At 54.2% G+C, this 22839-nt stretch overlaps 1 protein-coding gene across 2 annotated transcripts in view; it reads left to right on the top strand.

The window, feature by feature from the left end:
* The first annotated feature begins 1396 nt into the window (after positions 1-1396).
* PADI2 (peptidyl arginine deiminase 2) overlaps positions 1397-22839 on the top strand; it is a 58392-nt gene continuing 36949 nt past the window's right edge. Inside the window, exons 1-3 of one of the 2 annotated variants that reach the window (XM_006066574.4) lie at positions 1397-1599; positions 20819-21002; positions 22065-22137. In XM_006066574.4, coding sequence (XP_006066636.1) covers positions 1508-1599; positions 20819-21002; positions 22065-22137 — 349 coding nt within the window. In that variant the 5' untranslated portion in view covers positions 1397-1507. The remainder of the gene's footprint in view (positions 1600-20818; positions 21003-22064; positions 22138-22839) is intronic. The other variant, XM_006066575.4, reaches the window with a different exon arrangement.

Genomic DNA, 22839 nt, shown 5'->3' on the forward strand with positions numbered 1-22839 from the left:
GGGCCTCTCAAAGAGGCCGCTGGGGTCAGGCATCTGGGTGTGTCTCCGCTCTGAGCAGTTGTGAGCCTGAACCCTCTTACTCAGACACACCCTGTCCCATGGCTCCCATCCCCCAGCAGACTTACCCCCTTCCCGTGTAAGCATCCTCTCCAGCCTGCACATCCTTCTTACAACCTCTGCCCTCTCAGAAACACCCCACTTCCAGCCCCTTCTACCAAGGGCCACTCAGTCCTTTGTGAATTATCTGGCTTGGCTTCAGAGCTGGAAGGGTCTGGGATGGGGATCCCGCCCAATGCCATCGTGCACCTCCAGCGGGCCCACAAGTCACAGGCTGACCTCTGCAGGGGCAGCCTCTTTTGCCCAGGGCCCCAGTGATCGATCCCTCACTGTCCCTGCACGGGAATATCAATATTTCAGTCCACAAACACTGGTCAGATAATCCCCTTCTCTCCAGAGCTCTCAACAGCCCAGCAGCGGTCTTTGTCGACCCTGCCCAGGACACCTCCTGGCATTCCATCCAAGACAGCCAGAAGGGCCTCCTTCAATTCCGCCCCCAGCCACTCCTCACTAAGGACCCGTGCCAGGGCTCTCATTGCCCACCCATCAATCAATGCCTTGGCTTGACATTCCAGCCCCACTGCCACCCACCTCCCCACATCCCCTCTGTAATATTGACCTGATTGTTGGGGGGTTAATGGGGGCAGTCAGGCTGTATCTGGCTTCCCCATTTGGTCAGGAAGCTCCCTCTCTACTCTTCCCTTCAGTCTGCAAGCCCCTCTTTTTTTTTTTTTTAAGTTATTTATTTTAATTGGAGGATAATTACTTTAAATACTGTCATGGCTTTTGCCACACTTGAGTATGAATCGGCCATAGGTGCGCGTGTGTCCCCTCCACCCTGAGTCCTCCTCCCGCGTCCCTCCCCACCCTCTCCTCCAGGTCGTCACGGAGCACTGGCTTTGGGGCCCTGCTCCGCACAGCAAACTTGCCCTGGTTCAGGCAGAAGACCTAAACAGACGTTTCTCCAAAGAAGACACACAGATGGCTAAGAAACACAAGAAAAGATGCTCAACATCGCTCGTTATTCGAGAAATGCAAACCCTTCCTCTAAGAACGCTCACTCCCCAGTCCTGGCTGGGTCAGCGCATCCACTCGCTCTGTCCCCGCCCCTGTGGCGTTTGCATTATCTGCCCGCGGGGCTGGGGTCGCCCAGAGGGGCGGCTGGCCCTGCGTCCTGGCGCCGGCAGCTGGGGGCCAGCGGAATGTCTGTGGAATGAAAGAATGAGCAACTCAACTGCTGACGTCACCCAGACCAAGCGGGGGCGTGGCCACGCTTGACGGACGGGCCCGCGGCCCACTGCGAGAGGAGGCCGCGGGCTGCCCCGCCCACCGGCGGCCCGATAAAGGCGGGGCGCGGGCTGCGGGCGGACGGCTGCGAGGGGCTCACCTGCGGCAGGTGCTACGCGAGCGGCCCGGCGAGGACGCGGGCGAGGCCGGGCGCTGCGCGAGGATGCTGCGCGAGCGGACGGTGCGGCTGCACTACGGCAGCCGCGTCGAGGCGGTGTACGTGCTGGGCACGCACCTCTGGACCGACGTCTACAGGTGAGCCGGGCCGCCGCGCCCCTCCGCCTGCTGGCTGGGCCTGAAATCTGGGCCCAGAAAACCCGAGACCTTCGCCGGACTCGGGGACACGAACAGGCTGCCTCCAGCCCTAGTCGCCCCTCGTCCGAGGCCCCCGCGCCCAGAAATCCTGAGAACTAGCACCCAAACCTTGTGTCAGACTCCCCCATATACAGAGACCCCCCAGATATGCAGGCACAGCATGGGAACCCCCACTACCCCTTACCAAGAACCCCCGCCGCTTCTCCCCAGCCTTCCCGCCCCCGACCCTCTCCAGCCCTTCTCCGGGGACGACCTGGGCACCCCTCGGTTTCCCCAGCCTCTTCTCTTTCCCCTCCCCGCTCTGCCCTCAGCAGCACCCTGAAGCCCCCAGACTCTCTGGCTCACCTCCCACTGCAGCCCAGACCCTCCCCCGACTCCCAGACCAGCTGAACTTCCTCCTGGATCCGTCTGGGGCATGGCCAGAGGGAACCTGGCCAAGGGGTGGCCTAGGCTCCAATTTCGCCCTGTGGGGGCTCCGGGTGATTGTCTGTCCCCAAGCACTGGCCAGGAGCACCCTGTCCCCAAATGCCTTCCCCTGACTTCACCCTGGGGTCAGGGAGGGACCTTGTTCCACCAGAGGGAGGGTGTGGACGTGCAGGTCTTTGTCAGAAGAGCTCTCCTCATTCAGGACCCTGTTCCCACTGGCCCTGTCCTCCCGTCCTCAAAGTCTGGTGGGGTGCAGGATTCCTGGGACCGCAGGCCGTGGGATGGGGGAATGGCAGTAAGCGCCCCACCGCTCCCGCCCCCGCCAGGAAGCGGCCAAGTCCCAGACTGGTGCCAAGGAAGCGGTGGAGAGTCCCAGGTGGGACCCTGCAGCCCTCTGCTCCAGGTCCTTGAAGTGTTCCTCATTGCTGGTATGGGAGGGGTCGGTGCTGAGAGGAGGGAGCACGGAGGACTTGGGGTGGGGACCCCATGCTGATGCCCGTGGGCAAGTCCCCCGATCCACTCTGTGCTTTGAGTGGCTTACTGCTCCCAAATCATTCTGTCATCGGGCACCCTGCCTCTCCCAGCCTCTCCGACACCCCATCCCTGTGTCTTCCCCCACACCCTCCCAGTGCATTCCCTCTGTCACCTCCAGTGGCCCTGCCAGCCCTGCCAGGCCAGTCCCCTGCCCCCTTCCTCCTCAGCAGGCACTGGCCGACCCCGAGGGCAAAGAGCCGGTCACCCTGCAGACCGGGGGGCCCTGTCCAGCCATGGCCCCTGCCTCCAGTCTCCGTGTGTGAACCTCAGGGTCACAACTCAGAAGTGCAGTGTGGTCCAGGCCTCAGTGGCCCTGGGGGTGCTCCCCTCCCTTCCCCACCCCCGTCCTAACTGGGCACTGCCAGCGAGTGGGCCAGGAGCCAGGACACTCAGGCCTCTAAGCCTCAGCTGTCACCATACCCGCCTGTTTGTCCACCGGGGCACTTTTAGTGCAGCCTGAGAGGCTGGCATGATGCCTCCGTTGGGGGGTGGGGAGTCAAGAAGGGGTCAGGCTCAGGCCCACCCTCTGTCAAGGGGTGGCAGAGAGCGGGGAAGGGGGTGCTCGTCCCCCTCTGGCAGGGCGCAGAGGTGCGACCATCCCCTCTGTGCTTTCTCAAGAAGCCAGTCACAGCCCCTGCAACCCTCACCTCCTACCTGCATTTGGCCCAAGACCCTCTCACACGCCCCGCAGAGAAGCAGTACACTCTTGACCCCTGTTGTCCAGTGGAAATAGAATGCAAGCCACAAAGAGAGCCTTAAGGTTCAAATAAGCAGGTAAAGTTAATTATAATAACATTTGCGTGTGTGTTAAGTCACTTCAATCGTGTCTGACTCTTTGCGACCCTGTGGACTTGTAGCCCACCAGGCTCCTCGGTCTGTGGGATTCTCCAGGCAAGAATACTTGAGCGGGTTGCCATGCCCTCCTCCAGGGGATCTTCCCGACCCAGGCTGAAACCCATGTGTCTCACGTCTCCTGCACTGGCAGGCGGGTTCTGCACCCCTAGCGCAGCTGGGAAGCCCTAGTCGCTGAGTCGTGTCCGACCCTTGCGACCCCATGGACAATAGCCTGCCAGGCTCCTCTGTCCATGGGATTCTCCAGGCATTAATACTGGAGTGGGCTGCCATTTCCTTCTCCATGGGATCTTCCCAAACCAGGAATCGAACCTGGGTCTCCTGCATTACAGGCAGATTCTTTACCAACTGAGCTACGAATAGCTTATACTTTAACCTCAGTTCAATTCAGTTCAGTTCAGTTCAGTTCAGTCTCTCAGTCGTGTCTGACTCTTTGCAACCCCAGGACTCCAGGCCTCCCTGTCCATCACCAACTCCCAGAGTTCACTCAAACTCATGTCCATCGAGTCCATGATGCCATCCAGCCATCTCATCCTCTGTCATCCCCTTCTTCTCCTGCCCCCAATCCCTCCCAGCATCAGGGTCTTTTCCAGTGAGTCAACTCTTTGCATGAGGTGCTCAAAGTACTGGAGTTTCAGCTTTAGCATCAGTCCTTCCAAAGAAATCCCAGGACTGGTATCCTTTAGGATGGACTGGTTGCATCTCCTTGCAGTCCAAGGGACTCTCAAGAGTCTTCTCCAACACCACAGTTCAAAAGCATCAATTCTTCAGCGCTCAGCTTTCTTCACAGTCCAACTCTCACATCCATACATGACCACTGGAAAAACCATAGCCTTGACTAGACGGACCTTCGTTGCCAAAGTAATGTCTCTGCTTTTCAATATGCTATCTAGGTTGGTCATAAGTTTCCTTCCAAGGAGTAAGCGTCTTTTAATTTCATGGCTGCAGTCACCATCTGCAGTGATTTTGGAGCCCAAAAAGATAAAGTCTGACACTGTTTCCACTGTTTCCCCATCTATTTCCCATGAAGTGACGGGACCAGATGCCATGATCTTCGTTTTCTGAATGTTGAGCTTTAAGCCAACTTTTTCACTCTCTTTCATTTTCATCAAGAGGCTTTTTTAGTTCTTCTTCACTTTCTGCCATAAGGGTGGTGTCATCTGCATATCTGAGGTTATTGATATTTCTCCCGGCAATCTTGATTCCAGCTTGTGCTTCTTCCAGCCCAGGGTTTCTCATGATGTACTCTGCATATAAGTTTAATAAGCAGGGTGACAATATACAGCCTTGACGTACTCCTTTTCCTATTTGGAACCAGTCTGTTGTTCCATGTCCAGTTCTAACTGTTGCCTCCTGACCTGCATATAGGTTTCTCAAGAGGCAGGTCAGGTGGTCTGGTATTCCCATCTCTTTCAGAATTTTCCACAGTTTCTTGTGATCCACACAGTCAAAGGCTTTGGCATAGTCAATAAAGCAGAAATAGATGTTTTTCTGGAACTCTCTTGCTTTTTCCATGATCCAGCAGATGTTGGCAATTTGATCTCTGGTTCCTCTGCCTTTTCTAAAACCAGCTTGAACATCTGGAAATTCACGGTTCACGTACTGCTGATATTTTAACCTAATATACCTCAAATATTAGTGTTTCAATATATAATCAATATAAAAATTGTTCAGAGCTAGTTTGACATCCTCTTTTTCATACTAAGTATTGGAAACTCAGCATGTGTTTCGTACTGCTCGGCACGCCTCGGTGTGGACTAACCGCATTTCAGGCACTCGATAGGCGCCGCTGGCCGTGACCACTGTGTCCTGCGCAGCACAGGTCTAGAGCGACGCGCCTCAGCCTCGGCACCGCCGCATTTGGGCCAGGATGACTCGTTGCCACCAGGGGTGTCCTGGGCACTGTACCATGCTTAGCAGCCTCCCTGGCTTCTCACCCCCCAGATGCCAGTGCGTGCTTAGTCGCTCAGTCGTGTCCGACCCTCTGTGACCCCATGGACTGTAGCCCGCCAGGCTCCTCGGTCCATTGGATTCTCCAGGCCAGAATACTGGAGTGGGTTGCTGTGCCTTCCTGCAGGGGATCTTCTCAACCAGGGATCAAACTTGCGTCTCCTATGTCTCCTACAGTGGCAGGCAGGTTCTTTACCACTGGTCACCTGGGAAGCCCATGGATGCCAGTAGCAACCCCCAGCTGTGACACCTAGAAAATCTCCAGATAACCCAGCTGCCCCTGGTGGGCCAAGTCGCCTCCAGCTAAGAACCGCTGGTCAGTGGAAGGAAGCCCCTCCCGATACTAAGGAGACTGACCTCTTGTCACTCCTGATAGCTGTAATGATAAGAACATCTGTCAACATGGCAGAGGATAAGATGGTTAGATAGCATCACCAACTCAAGGGACATGAATTTGAGCAAACTGTGGGAGGTAGTGGAGGACAGAGGAGTCTGGTGTGTTGCAGTCCCTGGGGCCGCAGAATCGGACATGACTTAGTGACTAAACAACAACATACCAAGTGCGTTATCTCCTCTTTTCCTCCCCGCAGACCTTGGAGATTGTGCTTGGATCATCTCATTTTGTAGATGAGGAAAGTGAGGCTCAGGGAGGTGAAGCCATTTACCTGATGTCACACAGGACTCAGGTCTAATCCTGTCTGGCTCAGAATTCATGCCCTTAATCTCCTCTCTAACCTCTGTGTCCTCAGCCACTTAAATTGTGTACGACTCTTTGTGACCCCATGGACTGTAGCCCGCCGGGCTTCTCTGTCCCTGGAATTCTCCAGGCAAGAATACTGGAGTGGGTAGCCATTCCCTTCTCCAAGGGATTTTCTGAACCCAAGGATCAAACTCGCATCTCTTGGGTCTCCTGCACTGCAGGCAGATTCTTTATCACTGAGTCACTGGGGAAGCCCCTCTAACCTCCAGTTCAGATTGAATTAGATGACCCTCTTAACCTGTGTCCCTCCCACCCCCAACCAGGGCCATGAGACACTGCTCCCGGAGACTTCACCCACCCCCAACTGACCTTCCGCTTCCCTCCCAACCCAGACACAAGTCCTGACTCAACCCCCACGTGATGCCCCAGGGTCTCCAGTCTCCAAGGAGACACTGAGGGACAAGGTGGTGGGCCTTAGGTCCTGTCAGTGAGGGAGTGGTGTCTTGACCCCTCGGTCCTGAATCACAAAGATGAGTGAACAGACCGCAACACCCACCCGCTTTCCTAAGGGCTCTGGGTCCCCTCTCCTGAGACGCGCACAGACCTCCTTCACCTCCAGACGCAATGCAGGGGCCTCGCCTGCCCCTTCCTTGGCTGGCCCTGAGGGCCACCCACCCTCTCCCAGCAAAACCGGTCCTTTGGGGATGATGACCTGACCCAGCGACATTCTGAGGGCTGGCCTGCAGCACGCTAAAAACAGATGCACAGAAAGAAGGAAGTAGGAAATGTTTTTGTAGAGATTTACTTCGGGATCCTTGTTAAAGATACTTGCTGTTTCCTCTCCCCTCCCTGCCCCCAACGCAGAGCGCTTATCTGAGGTCTGGCGCGCGGGCCTTGTCTGCGCACGGGCCTTGTCTGCGCGGTCTCCCCCAACGGTCCCTTCAGCCTGCAGCTGCTGCTTTGGTGGGCCTACCCGAGTCCACATCTGATTCTGACTTGTTGTTGGAGAGAAAGCGCTGAGTGAGTGGCACCCCCATGTCAATTTCATCCTGCTGCTCACCTCCGCCAGATCCCCTGGGAGCCTGGAGAACGCACAGCCTTGGAATAAGGTGACAAGGCAGCTGCGCTCTGCCTGACTCATCCCCTGACCCACAAGCCCTGGGTTCATGCATCTGACCAGGAGGGGAAGAGTTCTTGACTGGGTTGTGAGCTCTCTCCATACCCGTTTCCTGAGGTCTACAGGAGCTTCAGGGCAGAGATAATGTTATCGGTCGCCTCTTGCCTCTGTAGGGCTTTCTCTTGGCTGCATTTGACCTCATGATGAGCCCATGAGGTTGGAAGTAGAGTGAGCCGGGGTTCCTTCCTCTGAGATTCCCCAAGGCAGAGGCTGGCCAGCCATTTCTCCCAGCAGGGCCTGGCCTGCCACCATCCGACAGAAGACAGGAGAGGGGGTACCAGGGAAGGAGTCCCAGACGTCAGTGCAGTAAAATGCTGGGCAAACAGGGCTCAGGGCAGTTGCGCATCCTGCCTTGGGGGCACCTGTGTGCTCAGTCGCTAAGGTGGGTCCAACTCTCTGTGACCCCATGGACTGCAGCCCGCCGGGCCCCTCTGTCCGTGGGATTCTCCAGGCAGGAATACTGGAGTGGGTTACCATGCCCTCCTCCAGGGGGTCTTCCCAGAGACAGAACCCGCGTCTCCTGCAGGCCGAGCCACCTGGGAAGCCCCCAGCCTTGGAGGATAACCTGCCAAAGCTAAATTCAATCCCACATCACTCCCTCAACTCAACTCAGATCGCCCTCTCTCTGACTCTTTGTTGGTGTGAGTGTTTTACGAAGTATCCTTAGGATCCTATCGAAGCGCTAGGGCCTGCGGTGCCTGAGCGCCCCTCCCACCGGGTGTCAGGCCCCCCACCTCCTGCTGACCCACCTGCGTCCACTCCAGCCTCGCCGGTTGTGTGGACGCTGCTCTTGGCCCCTGACTGCACCTCCTCCTCCCTGCTTCCGGGCCTCTGCAGGTGCTGTTCCCTTTGCCTGGCACGCGGCCCCCAGACCTCTGCAAGCCTGGCAAGACTCACCTCCCAGCAGCTTTCTGAACTCCTCCCCACCCACCCTGCATTTCGCGGTGCCAACCCCAAGCCCTAGGTGCTCCCCACCTCAGAACTGCTGCTTTTCTTTATAGATCTTATTATTTACTTAATATTTCTAGCTAACTTATTCTGTACCAGGCAGCCTTATGGGCACTTTGTGCATTCATAACATGCATTTCATAATTTGAGTTCAGTTGCTCAGTCGTGTCTGCCTCTTTGCAGTCTCATGGACAGTAGCCTGGCAGGCTCCTCTGCCCAGGCAAAAATACCAGAGTGGGGTGCCATTTCTTACTCCAGGGATTTGATAATTTATTTGAGTTTAAACCTCACAGTGGGCTTCCCAGGTAGCTCAATGGTAAAGAATCCACCTGCCAATGTAGGAGACACAGGTTGGATCCCTGGGTTGGGAAGATTCCCCTGGAGAAGGAAATGGCAACCCACGCCAGTATTCTTGCCCGAGGAGTCCCGTGGACAGAGGAGCCTGGTGGGCGACAGTCCCTGGGGTCGCAGAGTCGGAATGACTTAGTGACTAAAGAGCAGCAGCAAAACCCGCAGCAGCATAGCGAGCAGGTGCTGTCACGGGGAAACGCACCGGGGGAGCTTGTCCACGGTGGCCAAGCTGCTAGATGGCGGCGTTGCGGAGCCCACGCCTGTGGCCGCCCTGCCAGGCCGTCTTCTGGGACGGGTGTTGTAGGCGTGTCCTCCCCCTGCTCTATGCCTCCCTCGTTCCTGTGAGCCTCCTGCCCTCAGGTCATTGATGGCTCCTTGGTTGGCTGGCTGGATGGATGGATGTGGCCAGGGGCGCACATAGACTGGATTGTCACCAGGCTCCACCACCAGCCTCAGGGATGGGCACCGCTGGACGGAACGGCGGAAGGCCAGGGCATGTGGCCGAGCTTGGCCAGGGCAGCGTTGCCCCTGAGAGAATGACAGAGGTGGAATTCAGGCCAGGCCAGGTGGCCCCATAAATTAGAACAACACCCAGGGCCCTCAACTCTTACAAACAAGGAAAGGCTCTGGTGCCAGGCTAGTCCCCAGAGTGGCAGCTCCCTGTGGTCGAGCCCATCGCTCCCTGCACGGCTGGGGTCCCCCAGATCTTCTGTCCCTATCCACAGGGCCTGAGTCAGGTGGGAGCACAGTGGCAAGGGCTCACCCCAGTGCCCATCCCCAGATGGACAGGCACGTGGTTCAGCTTCGGGGGAGGCCAGTTTTTTGTGGCAGGTTTGTCCTGCCCAGCAGTGCCCAGCCCCATGCCCAGGACACTGACAGCTTGCCTTGGTCACTTATCCTAAGACCCAGGGTAGGATGCCAGCTTTTGGTGTCTGCTCTCTGGACTGATGCCCACCTGCAAAATAAGTGGGGGCTTCTCGTTTGATCCTTTCCTGACCCAGGCCTGGCACTCCCCCTCCTTCACCAGGTGTCCCTACCCAGATGATTTTTAGGAAGGACTGGAACCCCTGGATATCTCCCAGGACCGGAGCAGCCAGGCCTGGAGCTCAGAGAGCTTCAGTTTCCCCCACATCCTGCCTGTCTCGGTCTGTCCCTGAGACTCAGAGCAAATGCTTGCCCTCTGTGGGCCTCAGCCTGCTCATATATAAAACGGGATGACATTAACACGGGCCTCGTGGGGTTTATCAAAAGGATAGACTGAGATTACATGGGCTTAGGACTTGAAACAGTGTCCAGCACATAGTCAGTAGTTTTCGTGAATTAGTATTGGGTTTTGTGCATGCTGAATCGCTTCAGTCGTGTCCGACTCTTTGTGACCCCATGGACTGTAGCCCACCAGGCTCCTCTGTCCATGGGATTCTCCAGTCAAGAACACTGGAGTGGGTTGCTGTATCCTCCTCTAGGGGATCTTCCCCACCCAGGGATGGAGTCTGTATCTCCTGTGTCTCCTGCATTGGCAGGCAGGCTCTTTACCACTATTGCTACCTGGGAAGCCCATTGGGTTTATTATATTATTAAGACAGATAATAATGAACTGTGGCCTCAAAACGTTTAGAATGTTCACGGGAGAGAGATGTTGAAGACGTGTTAAGTATTGTTTGAAGCACCAGCACAGGGAGGGAGAGGTGGGTCCTGGCTGATAGGATCGGGGAAGACTTCCTGGAGGCGGTGGCAACCCAGCTGGAGGATGGACGGGGGTTCACAGTGTGACCCGGACAGGCCACGCAGGAGCAAGGTGCCTGGCAGGAAAGTAGGGACACTGGGGGGCAGAAAGGACGTAGTTTCTGTAGCCTGGAGTGTAAGACTAGAGAGTGGATTCGTTTAAACCTGGGCTTTGAACGCTGGGATCAGGCATTAAACTTTGATCTGCAGGGAGTGGTTGCAGGTGTCTGGGGAGGGAGTGACCGTGGATTAGGTTGTTTCTTCCCTAAGGAGAGGGCCCCTGGGCAACTGGAGGCCCCAGTGCCACAGAAGAGGGCTGGCTAAAAACAAGAGTCACGGTCTGTCTTCACGGATCCCAGTCCAGACCAGCTGCCCACTCCAGAGCTCCAGCTGCCTCCCCCTCCAGAAGGCTCCGGGTGGGTGCTCGCCGTGGGGCTGCACGCCAGGCTGGCACCCACAAACCCCCTCAGATTCCTGCAAACACCTGGGGCCAGGATGTCACACCCAGGCTGCCAGGAGCTGGGCTCACAGTGGAGTAAGCCCCGCTGGTGTTAACGAGGCCCAGGGCAGGTGGACAAGCTAGGAGAGCCAGATGCCAGCAAGCTGCAGGCACGTCCTGCCCTTGAGTCTGGGGCGGAGGGAGCGTCCCAGCCCTGAGAGGCCAAGCTGGCCCTCCCCACTGACTACGGGAGGACCAGAGAGGCTGATGGCTCCCTCGAGGTCACACAGCATCTGTGAGGCTGAGCAGATGTTAGGTTGCAGCACCCAGAATCCCCTTGGGCCGGGCACAGTGAACACGCCTCTTCTACATCTGACACTGCTTTCCAGTCTTGCTCAAAGTTCCTTTGTTTGATGCCCGCTGACTGGCCGTGTCCCTCCATTTCCCCAGCCAACGCCCCGCCCCACGCCACCGCCAGCGCTCCCTTGGACAGCTGCGGCCACCTTCCCACTGGTCCCTGCCCCCAACGCTCTCCTGACTCTGCCTCCCACCCTGCGCCCTGGAGGAGCTGTCTGCAGGCAAGACGCTCACGTTTCCCTGCGCAGCGGCCTTAGGGCCTGCAGGGGAGTGGCCGGCCCCTCACCGTCGCCTGGGTCCTCTCCCCGCTGCTCTCCCTCTGTCGTGCTCACAGACTCCAGCCAGGTTAACCTTCTTCCAGTTTCTCGAACACGCTGGGCTGACGTCTGCCTCAGGCCATCACCCACGCTGTCCTTGCTGCCTGGAAATCTCTGCTCCTCTTCCTTTCATCACTTTGGGCAAATTCAGCGGTTCCCACACTGGTCCCTGGACCAACAGCTTCAGCTGGGAGTTTGTTAGCAAAGCAGTTGTCTCTCACAGTAGATGTGCATCACATCTCCATTTATACTCCTTCAGTTCAGTTCAGTATATGTGCATCACATCTTCCATTTATACCTCTTCAGTTCAGTTCAGTATATGTGCATCACATCTTCCATTTATACTCCTTCAGTTCAGTCAGTTCAGTCGCTCAGTCGTGTCTGACTCTTTGCGACCCCATGAATCGCAGCACACCAGGCCTCCCTGTTCATCACCAATTCCCGGAGTTCACTCAGACTCACGTCCATTGAGTCCATGATGCCATCCAGCCATCTCACCCTCTGTCGTCCCCTTCTCCTCCTGCCCCCAATCCCTCCCAGCATCACAGTCTTTTCCAATGAGTCAACTCTTCGCATGAGGTGCCCAAAGTACTGGAGTTTCAGCTTTGGCATCATTCCTTCCAAAGAAATCCCAGGGCTGATCTCCTTCAGAATGGACTGGTTGGATCTCCTTGCAGTCCAAGGGACTCTCAAGAGTCTTCTCCAACACCACAGTTCAAAAGCATCAATTCTTCGGCGCTCAGCTTTCTTCACAGTCCAACTCTCACATCCATACATGACCACAGGAAAAACCATAGCCTTGACTAGACGGACCTTTGTTGACAAAGTAATGTCTCTGCTTTTGAATATGCTATCTAGGTTGGTCATAAGTTTCCTTCCAAGGAGTAAGCACCTTTTAATTTCATGGCTGCAGTCACCATCTGCAGTGATGTTGGAGCCCCAAAAAATAAAGTCTGTCGCTGTTTCCACTGTTTCCCCATCTATTTCCCATGAAGTGATGGAACCAGATGCCATGATCTTTGTTTTCTGAATGTTGAGCTTTAAGCCAACTTTTTCACTCTCCACTTCCACTTTCATCAAGAGGCTTTTTAGTTCCTCTTCACTTTCTGCCATAAGGGTGGTGTCATCTGCATATCTGAGGTTTTTGATATTTCTCCTGGCAATCTTGATTTCAGCTTGTGCTTCTTGCAGCCCAGCGTTTCTCATGATGTGCTCTGCATAAAAGTTAAATAAGCAGGGTGATAATATACAGCCTTGACGTACTCCTTTTCCTATGTGGAACCAGTCTGTTGTTCCATGTCCAGTTCTAACTGTTGCTTCCTGACCTGCATCCAGGTTTCTCAAGAGGCAGATCAGGTGGTCTGGTATTCCCATCTCTTTCATAATTTTCCACAGTTTATTGTGATCCTCACAGTCAAAGGCTTTGGCATAGTCAATAAAGCAGAAAGAGATGTTTTTCTGGAACGTTCTTGCTTTTTCGATGATCCATGCCATTCTATTTGTCAGTTCTCCAATAAAGTTGCGGGGAAGAAATGCATGTTCCTCAATCTGCCGAGTCAGAAACTCTGGGGGTAGCCTGACAATCTGTATTTTAACAGGCTTTTCAGGTGTGGCCAGCGCAATTCAAAGTTAAGAACCACTGATCTAACAAACTCTAAGCTATACTTTAGAGTGTAAAATTAAAACTTCAACTCGAATGCCGCGTCTTCCAGGAATCGTCCTCGGCCTCCGGGCCAGGCCTCCTGGAGCCCAGACGCTTCCTTTAGAGCGGCCTTCATACTTGTCGCCGCAGCTGTGCGTCCATCAAGGGCCTTTGCTCTTCCACTAGAGGACTTGCTCCACGGCCCCAGGAGCATATTTTCCATTTTGCTCTATCCCAGGACCTGCTGCTGCTGCTAAGTCGCTTCAGTCGTGTCTGACTCTTCGCGACCCCATGGACTGCAGCCCACCAGGCTCCTCCATCCGTGGGCTTTTCCAGGCAAGAGCACTGGAGTGGGGTGCCTGGCACACGCCTGACACATAAAAAGTCCTCAATAAATTCTGTCACGTGAGTGGCCACATACGCAAGTCCCCTCTTCCAGCCCTTCCTGGGGCGAACATTGACTTACTGCATGGCTGTGCTAAGCTAGGTGCTGAAAGTGAAAGAAAATACACTCTGCCTCCAAGAAGATGAGCTGCCACCAGGGAGAATAAACGTGGATGGAGCCAAATCGGTTGAGTTGAGTCATCCAGGAAAGATGAGTTGCCAGGCAGAGAAGTCGGGGGAAAGGATTACAGGTGGAAGGACCAGCACATGCAAAGCGCATGGTGAGATGAGACAGCACCGGGAGTTGGGATGGTGGGGATGTTGCAGGCAGTGAGGCGGGGAGTCAGTGTGGGACGCGGTGGCTGAGTACCACTGGGTGAGTATCAGGCCCCAGAGTTTGAATTTTACTGTTTGGTGGTCACTGAAGAGCCACTGAGTATTTTCCAGCAGGCAAGTAACCTGATTGCTTTCCCTTTTTTTTAATCACTCTGATAATACAGTTTGGAAAACCAAGAAGTGTGGGTCCATTCATTCATTTATTCCTGAAATATATACATTGAGTGTGGCCGTGTCCTGGGTGCTGGGATATGATGGGCGGTGCAGACGTGGCCCCCGCCTGTCCTTCTGTCCACGTATCTTTAGCCTCTTTCCCGTAAGCCGGAGGTCATGGCCACCATGATCCCAGCTCTGTCCCCTCCATAACTGTCCCCCTGAGCGCCTCCCTGCAGCCTCCAGGGAGAAGCGAGATGCCCACAGCCCCTGGCTCTTGGGTTTCTGCAGGGGATTCTAAGAGGTTCTTCCTGGGGAGGGAGGCAGCCAGCAGGCTCCACAGGAAACAATGGGTGCCTTTGTTGCTTCTGCCAGGGCCACTCCATGAATAGCTGTTTGCTCAGCTCAGAGCAGGGCTGGGACGGGAGGCTGTGGGGCTCTAGAGCTCCAGTGTAGGTGGGGTATTAACCCCCAAGCCTCTGGGGCCTCCTTTAGTTTCTCACTGGCTCAGAGGGATGAAGGAGGTGGGGAGCATCACTCAGAGCAACCATTGTCAGAGTTGGGCCCTAAAAGATCATCCTGCCCTGTGAGTTTACAAAGCAATTTTTTAATGGAGTTGTATGCAGAGACCCAATATATAAACCAGATGAAATAACAGTGGCTCTGGTTAAAGGGGGTGGGCGTCTAGCAGAGAGATCCCCGCCTGGTCAGCACCTCCTTCGCCACCCCTTTGTCCAGACCCGCCCCTCTGCGCTCCCCAGACTCCAGCCAGCTTTGTCCTGGTCCCATCCTTTCACTTTATTCTTGAAACAGAGAGGACACGTGCTTCAGCCAAGGCCACCCAGCAGCTTGATGGTCAAACCCAGGGCTTGCACTAGAGTGATATCTCCTAGACCTGAGCGCACAGCTACCCAGACGCTCATGATTTTTACCAAAAGCATATTCTAACTCTAGTATCATTGACTTAAAATTTTCTTTAAACCATCTCTTATTTTTCTTATAACTTTAAGTGGAGATCTTATATCATTACCATAAATGCCAAGCCTTTATCAATTTCCATAAAAGATAACACGTTTAGTGAATACCTATCTTCTTTTAAATTATGCATCCATGTGCCACCTAAAAGTATCTCATGGGTAACCACACCTCCTTTTGGGATTTCCAGCCTGGCACGTCTAAAAGGTTCACTTCTGTCCTGCTCAGAACGTGTGAAAATGTTAGTCACTCAGTCATGTCCAACTCTTTGTGACCCCATGGACTGTAGCGCACCAGGTTCCTCTCTCCATGGAATTTTCCAGGCAAGGATACTGGAGTGGGTTGCCATTTCCTTCGCCAGGGGATCTTCCTGACCCAGGGATCAAACCCAGGTCTCCTGCATTGCAGTTGGATTCTTTACCATCTGAGTGACCAGGGAAGTCTGTCCTGCTCAGCTCCACCCCCTCTGCTGAGTGGGGGTGATGTGCTCAGCCCTGTGCTAGGCTCTGGAGGAGAACAGACCTTGCCCTCAGGGCCTTACAACCCAGAGGAGACAGAGTGGCATCCCGTGGCAACAGGAGACGCACCCCGCCCCAAGGAGGAAAAGACAAGGCCTGTAGGACAGGAGGGATGGGTGGTCATTCTTCATCTTATGGGTTGACAAGTGGACACTCAGAAGGTGCAAGGGACACACTCAAGTCCCCCTCAGCACGTCAGTGGCAAAAGGGGTTGAACCCAGATTTTTGGCACATATCCCCCCCAAGCCAGGGTTTCTGCCTTCTGCCCAGACTCTGTGCCACAACAGACCACAGCCAAGTGTCCCCATGATGGGCTGAGTGGTTTGGAAGAAGACAGACAAGAGACAGAGTGATTCTGAAAGCTTTTTTTACAATCTCCTGTTCCAGCCCTGGGCATGGGGCTGCCCAGGCCTTGCCGCCCTCTCCTGACAGAGCTCGGGAACGCAGTAGCCTTCACCAGTAACTCTCACCGTCTGTGGCCTGGGTCAGCAAGGCCCTGCCTGGTGGTCTGTTTGCCTGGTGGTCTCGGCAGACTCCCGCTCACGGCCTTGGCCACTGTCCCAGGACTCCAAGCACCAGAGTGCAGCGCTGCACGTCCAGACCAGTGGCTCTTGAGCTGTGGTCCGTGGAGCAGCAGGACCAACAGTTCCCAGAAGCATGATAGAAATGCAGCTTCTCAGGCCCCACTTCAGGCCTCGTGTTCAGTTGCCAAGTTGTGTGACTGAGTCCTTGCCATCTCCTGGACTGAAGCATGGTGGGCTTCTCTGTTCTTTGCTACCTCCCAGAATTTGCTCAAATTCCACGGAGTCAGTCCCACTATCTACCCATCTCATCCTCTTTCGTCCCCTTCTCCTCCTGCCCTCAGTCTTTCCCCGCATCAGGGTCTTTTCCAATTAGTCAGCTCTTCATATCAGGTGGCCAAAGTACTGGAATTTCAGCTTCAGCATCAGTCCCTCCAATGAATATTCAGGGTTGATTTCCTTTAGGATTGACTGCTTTGATCTCCTTGCTGCCCAAGGGACTCTCAAGAGTCTTCTCCAACACCACAGTTCAAAAGCATCAATCCTTCAGCACTCAGCTTTCTTTACAGTCCAGCTCTCACATCCATACATGGCCACTGGAAAAACCATAGCTTTGACTAGACAGACCTTTGTCAGCAAAGTGATATCTCTGGTTTTTAATACGCTGTCTAGGTTGGTCATAGCTTTCCTTCCCAGAAGCAAGCATCTTTGAATTTCATGGCTGCAGTCACCATCTGCAGTGATTTTGGAGCCCAGAAAATAAAGTCAGCCACTGTTTCCACTGTTTCCCCTTCTATTTGCCATGAAGTGATGGAACCGGATGCCATGATCTTCATTTTTTGAATGTTGAGTTTTAAGCCAGCCTTTTCACTCTCCTTTTTCACCCTCATCAAGAGGCTCTTTAGTTCGTCTTCGCTTTTTGCAGTTTGAGTGGTATCATCTGCATATCTGAGGTTGTTGATATTTCTCCCTGTAATCTTGATTCCAGCTTGTGCTTCATCCAATCCAGCATTTTGTATGATGTACTCTGCATATAAGTTAAATATGCAGAGTGACAGTATACAGGCTTCTTTCCCAATTTTGAACCAATCTGTTGTTCCACGTCCAGTTCTAATTGTTGCTTCTTGACCTGCGTACAGGTTTCTCAGAAGACAGATAGGATGGGCTGGTATTCCCATCTTTTAAAGAATTTTCCACAGTTTATTGTGATCCTTGTAGTTAAAGGCTTTCATGTAGTCAATGAGGCAGATGTAGATGTTTTTCTGGAAATTCCTTGCTTTCTCCATGATCCAGTGAATGTTGGCAATTTGATCTCTGGTTCCTCTGCCTCTTTGAAAACCAGAGTCGGAAATGCTGAGAAGGGGCCGACAATCCATGCTTTGACAAGCCCTCCAGGTAGTGGTTCTGCCGCTGCAGCTGCCGCTCCTGAACTCTGAGAACCGCCGTTCTGAAGCTCTCACTCATCCCTGGCCACGGCCCCAGGCGCACTTCCGTCATGCCAGCCAGACTCTCTGAAAATGGCACCCACAAATCTGTAGCCATTAAAAACAAGAAAGTGAAGGTTTAAACAGTACCCGCTGATGATTCTGACGCCCGATCATGGTGGAGAACTCTTTGGGAGCCCGAGAGCATCAGGCCTTCGAGACCGCAGCTGTGCCTCTGAGGCAGACATTTGCACCTATATCTTCGTCCTAAACCCCACGAGAACCCGCCTAGATCCCTCTGAGCCCTCTTGAGCTTTTGGGAGCCTTCAGACCGTGGGCTGGAGATTTAGCAAAACTGTCAGCCCTGGGCGCCTTCCTCCTCTGTCTCCCAGTCCTTCCTGTTACCGCCCTGTAAGTCGGAGTGTTAATCTGCTTGAGCTGCTGAAACAAAATACCATGGGCTCAGTGGCTTAAAAACAAACATTTATCTCTCCCAGGTCCACAAAATACCACGGGCTCAGTGGCTTAAAAACAAACATTTATCTCTCCCAGGTCTGTCGGCTGGAGTCTGAGATCAGAGCACCAGCCTGGCTGTCAGCCTGGTCTGCACCCAGGGCCTTCCGGCTGTGGGCTCACGCGGCCCCCCCTCGGTGCCCGCAGAGGGAGACCACGCTCTCTCTGCCTCTTCTTACGAGGAGACAAGCCCTATCACTTAGACCTTACTCTCCTGATTTCATCTGATGTTCAACAACGATCACATTGGGGGTTAGGGCTTCAATGTCTGAATTTGGGAAGACTCAAACATCTAGTCCACAGCAACCAGCTCAAACCAGTTATTTTCCCGCCCCGAAATCTTGATGGTTTCTCAAGAATTCTATTTCCCATTCAGTAGAACACTCCTCCAGAACCCCGAGGAATGACTCTCAAATAGGAGAATTCCAAGCCGTGAAAGCTGCGGCGAAAAGGAGGCATCTTTGTGCAGAGCCCACCCAGCCCTGCCCGTTAAGCTCCTAGTTCACGGCTCCGTCTGTGTGCAAACCCAGCACCTGGAAGCCTGCCTCTTCGCTGGCAGCCGAGCTCCCCTGGTCTTCAGCTCAGACACTGAACAGGGCTTGGGAGACAAGAGTTCTAGGCCCAGCAACTGTCTTTGCCGCAAATTCGGTCTTCTCTCTGAGCCTCAGACCTCTACCCTTACAGTACCATGTGGCTTCCAAGCTGGTTGCCCATCAGAAATGCAAGGGATCTTGTTAAGGACTCAGGTCCCCGGGAGGGATGACTAGGTGGAGCACAGGGGATTTCTAAGGCAGAGAAATTATTTTGTACGATACTATAAACGTGTATACTTAACACTGTGCATTTGACAAAGCTCGTAAGACTACAATGCAGAGTAAACTCTGGACTCTAGTTAATAATAGTACATCAATATTGCTTCATTAATTATAACAAATGTATCACATGAATGCAAGATATTCATAATATGGGAAACTGCATAGAGGAGAAGGGGTATATGGGAACTCTCTGTACTATCCGATCAACTGTTCTGTAAACCTAATACTGCTTTAAAAACAAAGCCTACTAATTTAAAAAATAAAAGCAGATTCCCCAGGCCCCACCCTGGAACATTCTGATTCAGTGGGCACAAGATTAGCCCGGGGAATCCGTGTATTTCTTCTAACATTTATTTTTGGCAGTGATGGGTCTTCATCGCTGCTTGGGCTCTTCTCTAGCTGTGGTGAGTGGGGGCCACTGCGCCGAGGCGGATGGGCTTCTCACTGCAGCGCTTCTCCTGCTGTGGAGCACGGGCTCTGGCGCGAGGGCTCGGTAGTTTGGCTCCCGCTCCTGGAGCCCAGGCTCAGCAGTCGCAGGGCACGGCCTTAGTTGCTCCTTGGTGTATGGGATCTTCCCAGATCAGGCGTCGAGTCCATGTCTCCTGCGCTGGAAGGTGGGCTCTTTACCACTAGCACCACCTGGGAAGCCATGTACATACAGACTCTTTTTCAGATTCTTTTCCATTCAGTTCCGTCGCTCAGTCGTGTCTGACTCTTTGCAGCCCCATGAACCGCAGCACGCCAGGCCTCCCTGTCCATCACCAACTCCTGGAGTCCACCCAAACCCATGTCCATTGAGTCGGTGATGCCATCCAGCCATCTCATCCTCTGTCATCCCCTTCTCCTCCTGACCTCAATCTTTCCCAGCATCAGGGTCTTTTCAAATGAGTCAGCTCTTCGCATCAGGTGGCCAAAGTATTGGAGTTTCAACTTCAGCATCAGTCCCTCCAATGAATATTCAGGACTGATTTTCTTTAGGATGGACTGGTGGGATCTCCTTGCAGTTCAAGGGACTCTCAAGAGTCTTCTCCAACACCACAGTTCAAAAGCATCAATTTTTCGGCACTCAGCTTTCTTCAAAGTCCAACTCTCACATCCATACATGACCACTGGAAAAACCATAGCCTTGACTAGACAGACCTTTGTTGGCAAAGTAATGTCTCTGCTTTTCAATATGCTGTCTAGGTTCATAACTTTCCTTCCAAGGAGTAAGCATCTTTTAATTTCATGGCTTCAATCACCATCTGCAGTGATTTTGGAGCCCAGAAAAATAAAGTCTGACACTGTTTCCACTGCTTCCACTGCTTCATTTGCCATGAAGTGATGGGACTGAATGCCATGATCTTCGTTTTCTGAATGTTGAGCTTTAAGCCAACTTTTTCACTCTCCTCTTTCATTTTCATCAAGAGGCTCTTTAGTTCTTCTTCACTTTCTGCCATAAGGGTGGTGTCATCTGCATATCTGAGGTTATTGATATTTCTCCTGGCAATCTTGATTCCAGCTTGTGCTTCTTCCAGCCCAGCGTTTCTCATGATGTACTCTGCATACAAGTTAAATAAGCAGGGTGACAATATACAGCCTTGACGAACTCCTTTTCCTATTTGGAACCAGTCTGTTGTTCCATGTCCAGTTCTAACTGTTGCTTCCTGACCTGCATACAGATTTCTCAAGAGGCAGATCAGGTGAATTTTCCACAGTTTCTTGTGATCCACACAGTCAAAGGCTTTGGCATAGTCAATACAGCAGAAATAGATGTTTTTCTGGAGCCCTCTTGCTTTTTCCATGATCCAGCGGATGTTGGGTTTCCATTACAGGTTCCTATTGTTCCCTGTGCTCCTCAGTAGGTCCTCGTTGTTTATCTGTTTTGTGTATAGCAGTCTGTATCAGTTCATCTCAACCTCCTAATTTATCCCTCCCACTGAAGGGATCTGTATCTTTAGCCAATGCCCTCTTCACTACCGGGTGATTACCTTACAGCTGAGTCCTCTGGGAGACCCGGCCACCTGGGGAGCCCTGCAGCCTTGCCCCCCCAGGGCTCTCTTCCTGAAGGCCCTTGTCCCGCCCACCCAGCGGTCCCTGCGATGCGGCCTTCTCTCTCCCTACAGCGCGGCCCCTGCGGGGGCCCAGACCTTCAGCCTGAAGCACTCGGAGCACGTGCGGGTGGAGGTGGTGCACGACGGGCAGGCCGAGGAGGTGGCCACCAATGGCAAGCAGCGCTGGCCCCTGTCGCCCAGCACCACGCTGCGGCTCACCATGAGCCAGGCGAGCCCCGAGGCCAGCAGCGACAAGGTACCGTGGGCGGGGCAGCGCTCCTGCGCGGGCCTGGGGGCCGGGGGCCAGGCCGGTATCTGGACGGGCAGGATCTGCGCGGGCAGGAAAAGCCGAGCATGGGCCACACATGTCGGTTTCAGTTTTCTCACAACCACATTAAAAGAGCAAAAAGAGAGACCTCCCCGGTGGTCCAGTAGTTGGGACTCCACACGGTCTCTGCAGGGCTCATGGGCGCGATCCCTGGTCAGGGAACTGTTATTAAGGTTCCCCTATACTGGGCAGCATGGCCGATAAGTAAGTAAGTAAAAGAGCAAAAAGAAATAGATGGACTTAATTTTGATGATTTTTTTACTTAACTCCATATATCCAGATACTGTCATTTCAACGTGATATCAATATAAAAACAAGACCAAGGTTTTTTCCACGCCGAGTCTAAATCTTCTGTGCATTTCACACCTGTAGCCCATCTCAGTTCAAACCAGCCACTTTTTAAGCGCTCAGTAAATCAGCTCATGGCTACAGCCACAGAAGGATGAATTCATGGCAGGTTAATGTCACGGGACTCTTAGCACAGACTCTTAGACTATTGGAAGCGACGGCCACGAACGTCCTTGGTTTCATCGTGTATCAGATGGGATGCTGGGCGCCCGTGCCCAAGAGGTAGAGCCGAGACCAGACCCTTTGTTCCCTGGGTTCTCTAATTATTAACGTGAACGTCACATGTGTCCCGTGTCAGAGATGGCACTGGGCGTCGTCCAGTGAGAACAGCCTAAGCTCCATTGTTGCTGAGCGGGAGCTAGATACACACCCCGGTAGAAGTGGGGGCCGGCAGCAGGACGCACCGGGGGTCAAGTAGCAGACAACACCCTGGATGCCCTCTGAGAGAGGGGAGCCCCCTGTCTACTTGGATATTCTGAGAGAAACAGCCCACCAAGCCAGGAGCACTTCCTGGAGGAGAGGGTCCAGCTGGTTAGAGCGGATCGGCTTGACAGACTGTGAGGTGGTCCCTGCGGGTCTTCCTGCCTGTGACCTGTGACCTCTGTTCTCTCCCTCCCCCTGTGCCCCCCCACCCCCATCAAGGTCACCGTCAGCTACTATGAGGAGGAGGGGATCACGCCCGTCGACCAGGCTGGGCTCTTCCTCACGGCCATCGGTGAGTCTGCGTGGCTCCGGCCTGGGCGCCCTTGTTCCCCAGGGGCTGGCACTGCTGCCCTTCCCAGGCGCTTGGACTGTTCTCAGTGCTGCCCGCCTGGCACTCGGAGCTTCCTCTAATAGCGCAGGCCTGGGGTGCTGCGGGGGCGGCGCGCCCTGGTCCTCCAGCAGCTCAGCTGGCTGACACAGTCCCTGGCGCAGGCTCTGTGGACCGTGGGGAGAAAGAGCCAAGGCTGCTCCTCCCCGCCTCTGCCCTGCAGCCCGGAGAAGAGCTCGCTTGCCGAGAGGAGAATGGCCTGTCTACAAAGCCTACACTGTCCCTCCAGCCCCGGCTGCTCCCCTGCCGTCCCCAGACCCAGCCCCCAGGGTGCAAAGATGCAGACCCAGCCCCAGCCCCCAGGTGCAAAGATGCAGACCCAGACCCAGCCCCCAGGTGCAAAGATGCAGACCCAGACCCAGCCCCCAGGGTGCAAAGATGCAGACCCAGACCCAGCCCCCAGGTGCAAAGACGCAGACCCAGACCCAGCCCCCAGGTGCAAAGATGCAGACCCAGACCCAGCCCCCAGGTGCAAAGATGCAGACCCAGACCCAGCCCCCAGGTGCAAAGATGCAGACCCAGCCCCAGCCCCCAGGTGCAAAGATGCAGACCCAGACCCAGCCCCCAGGTGCAAAGATGCAGACCCAGACCCAGCCCCCAGGTGCA

The sequence above is a fragment of the Bubalus bubalis genome, chromosome 2, assembly GCF_019923935.1.
Source record: "Bubalus bubalis isolate 160015118507 breed Murrah chromosome 2, NDDB_SH_1, whole genome shotgun sequence".
In the NCBI taxonomy this organism is placed as follows: domain Eukaryota; kingdom Metazoa; phylum Chordata; class Mammalia; order Artiodactyla; family Bovidae; genus Bubalus; species Bubalus bubalis.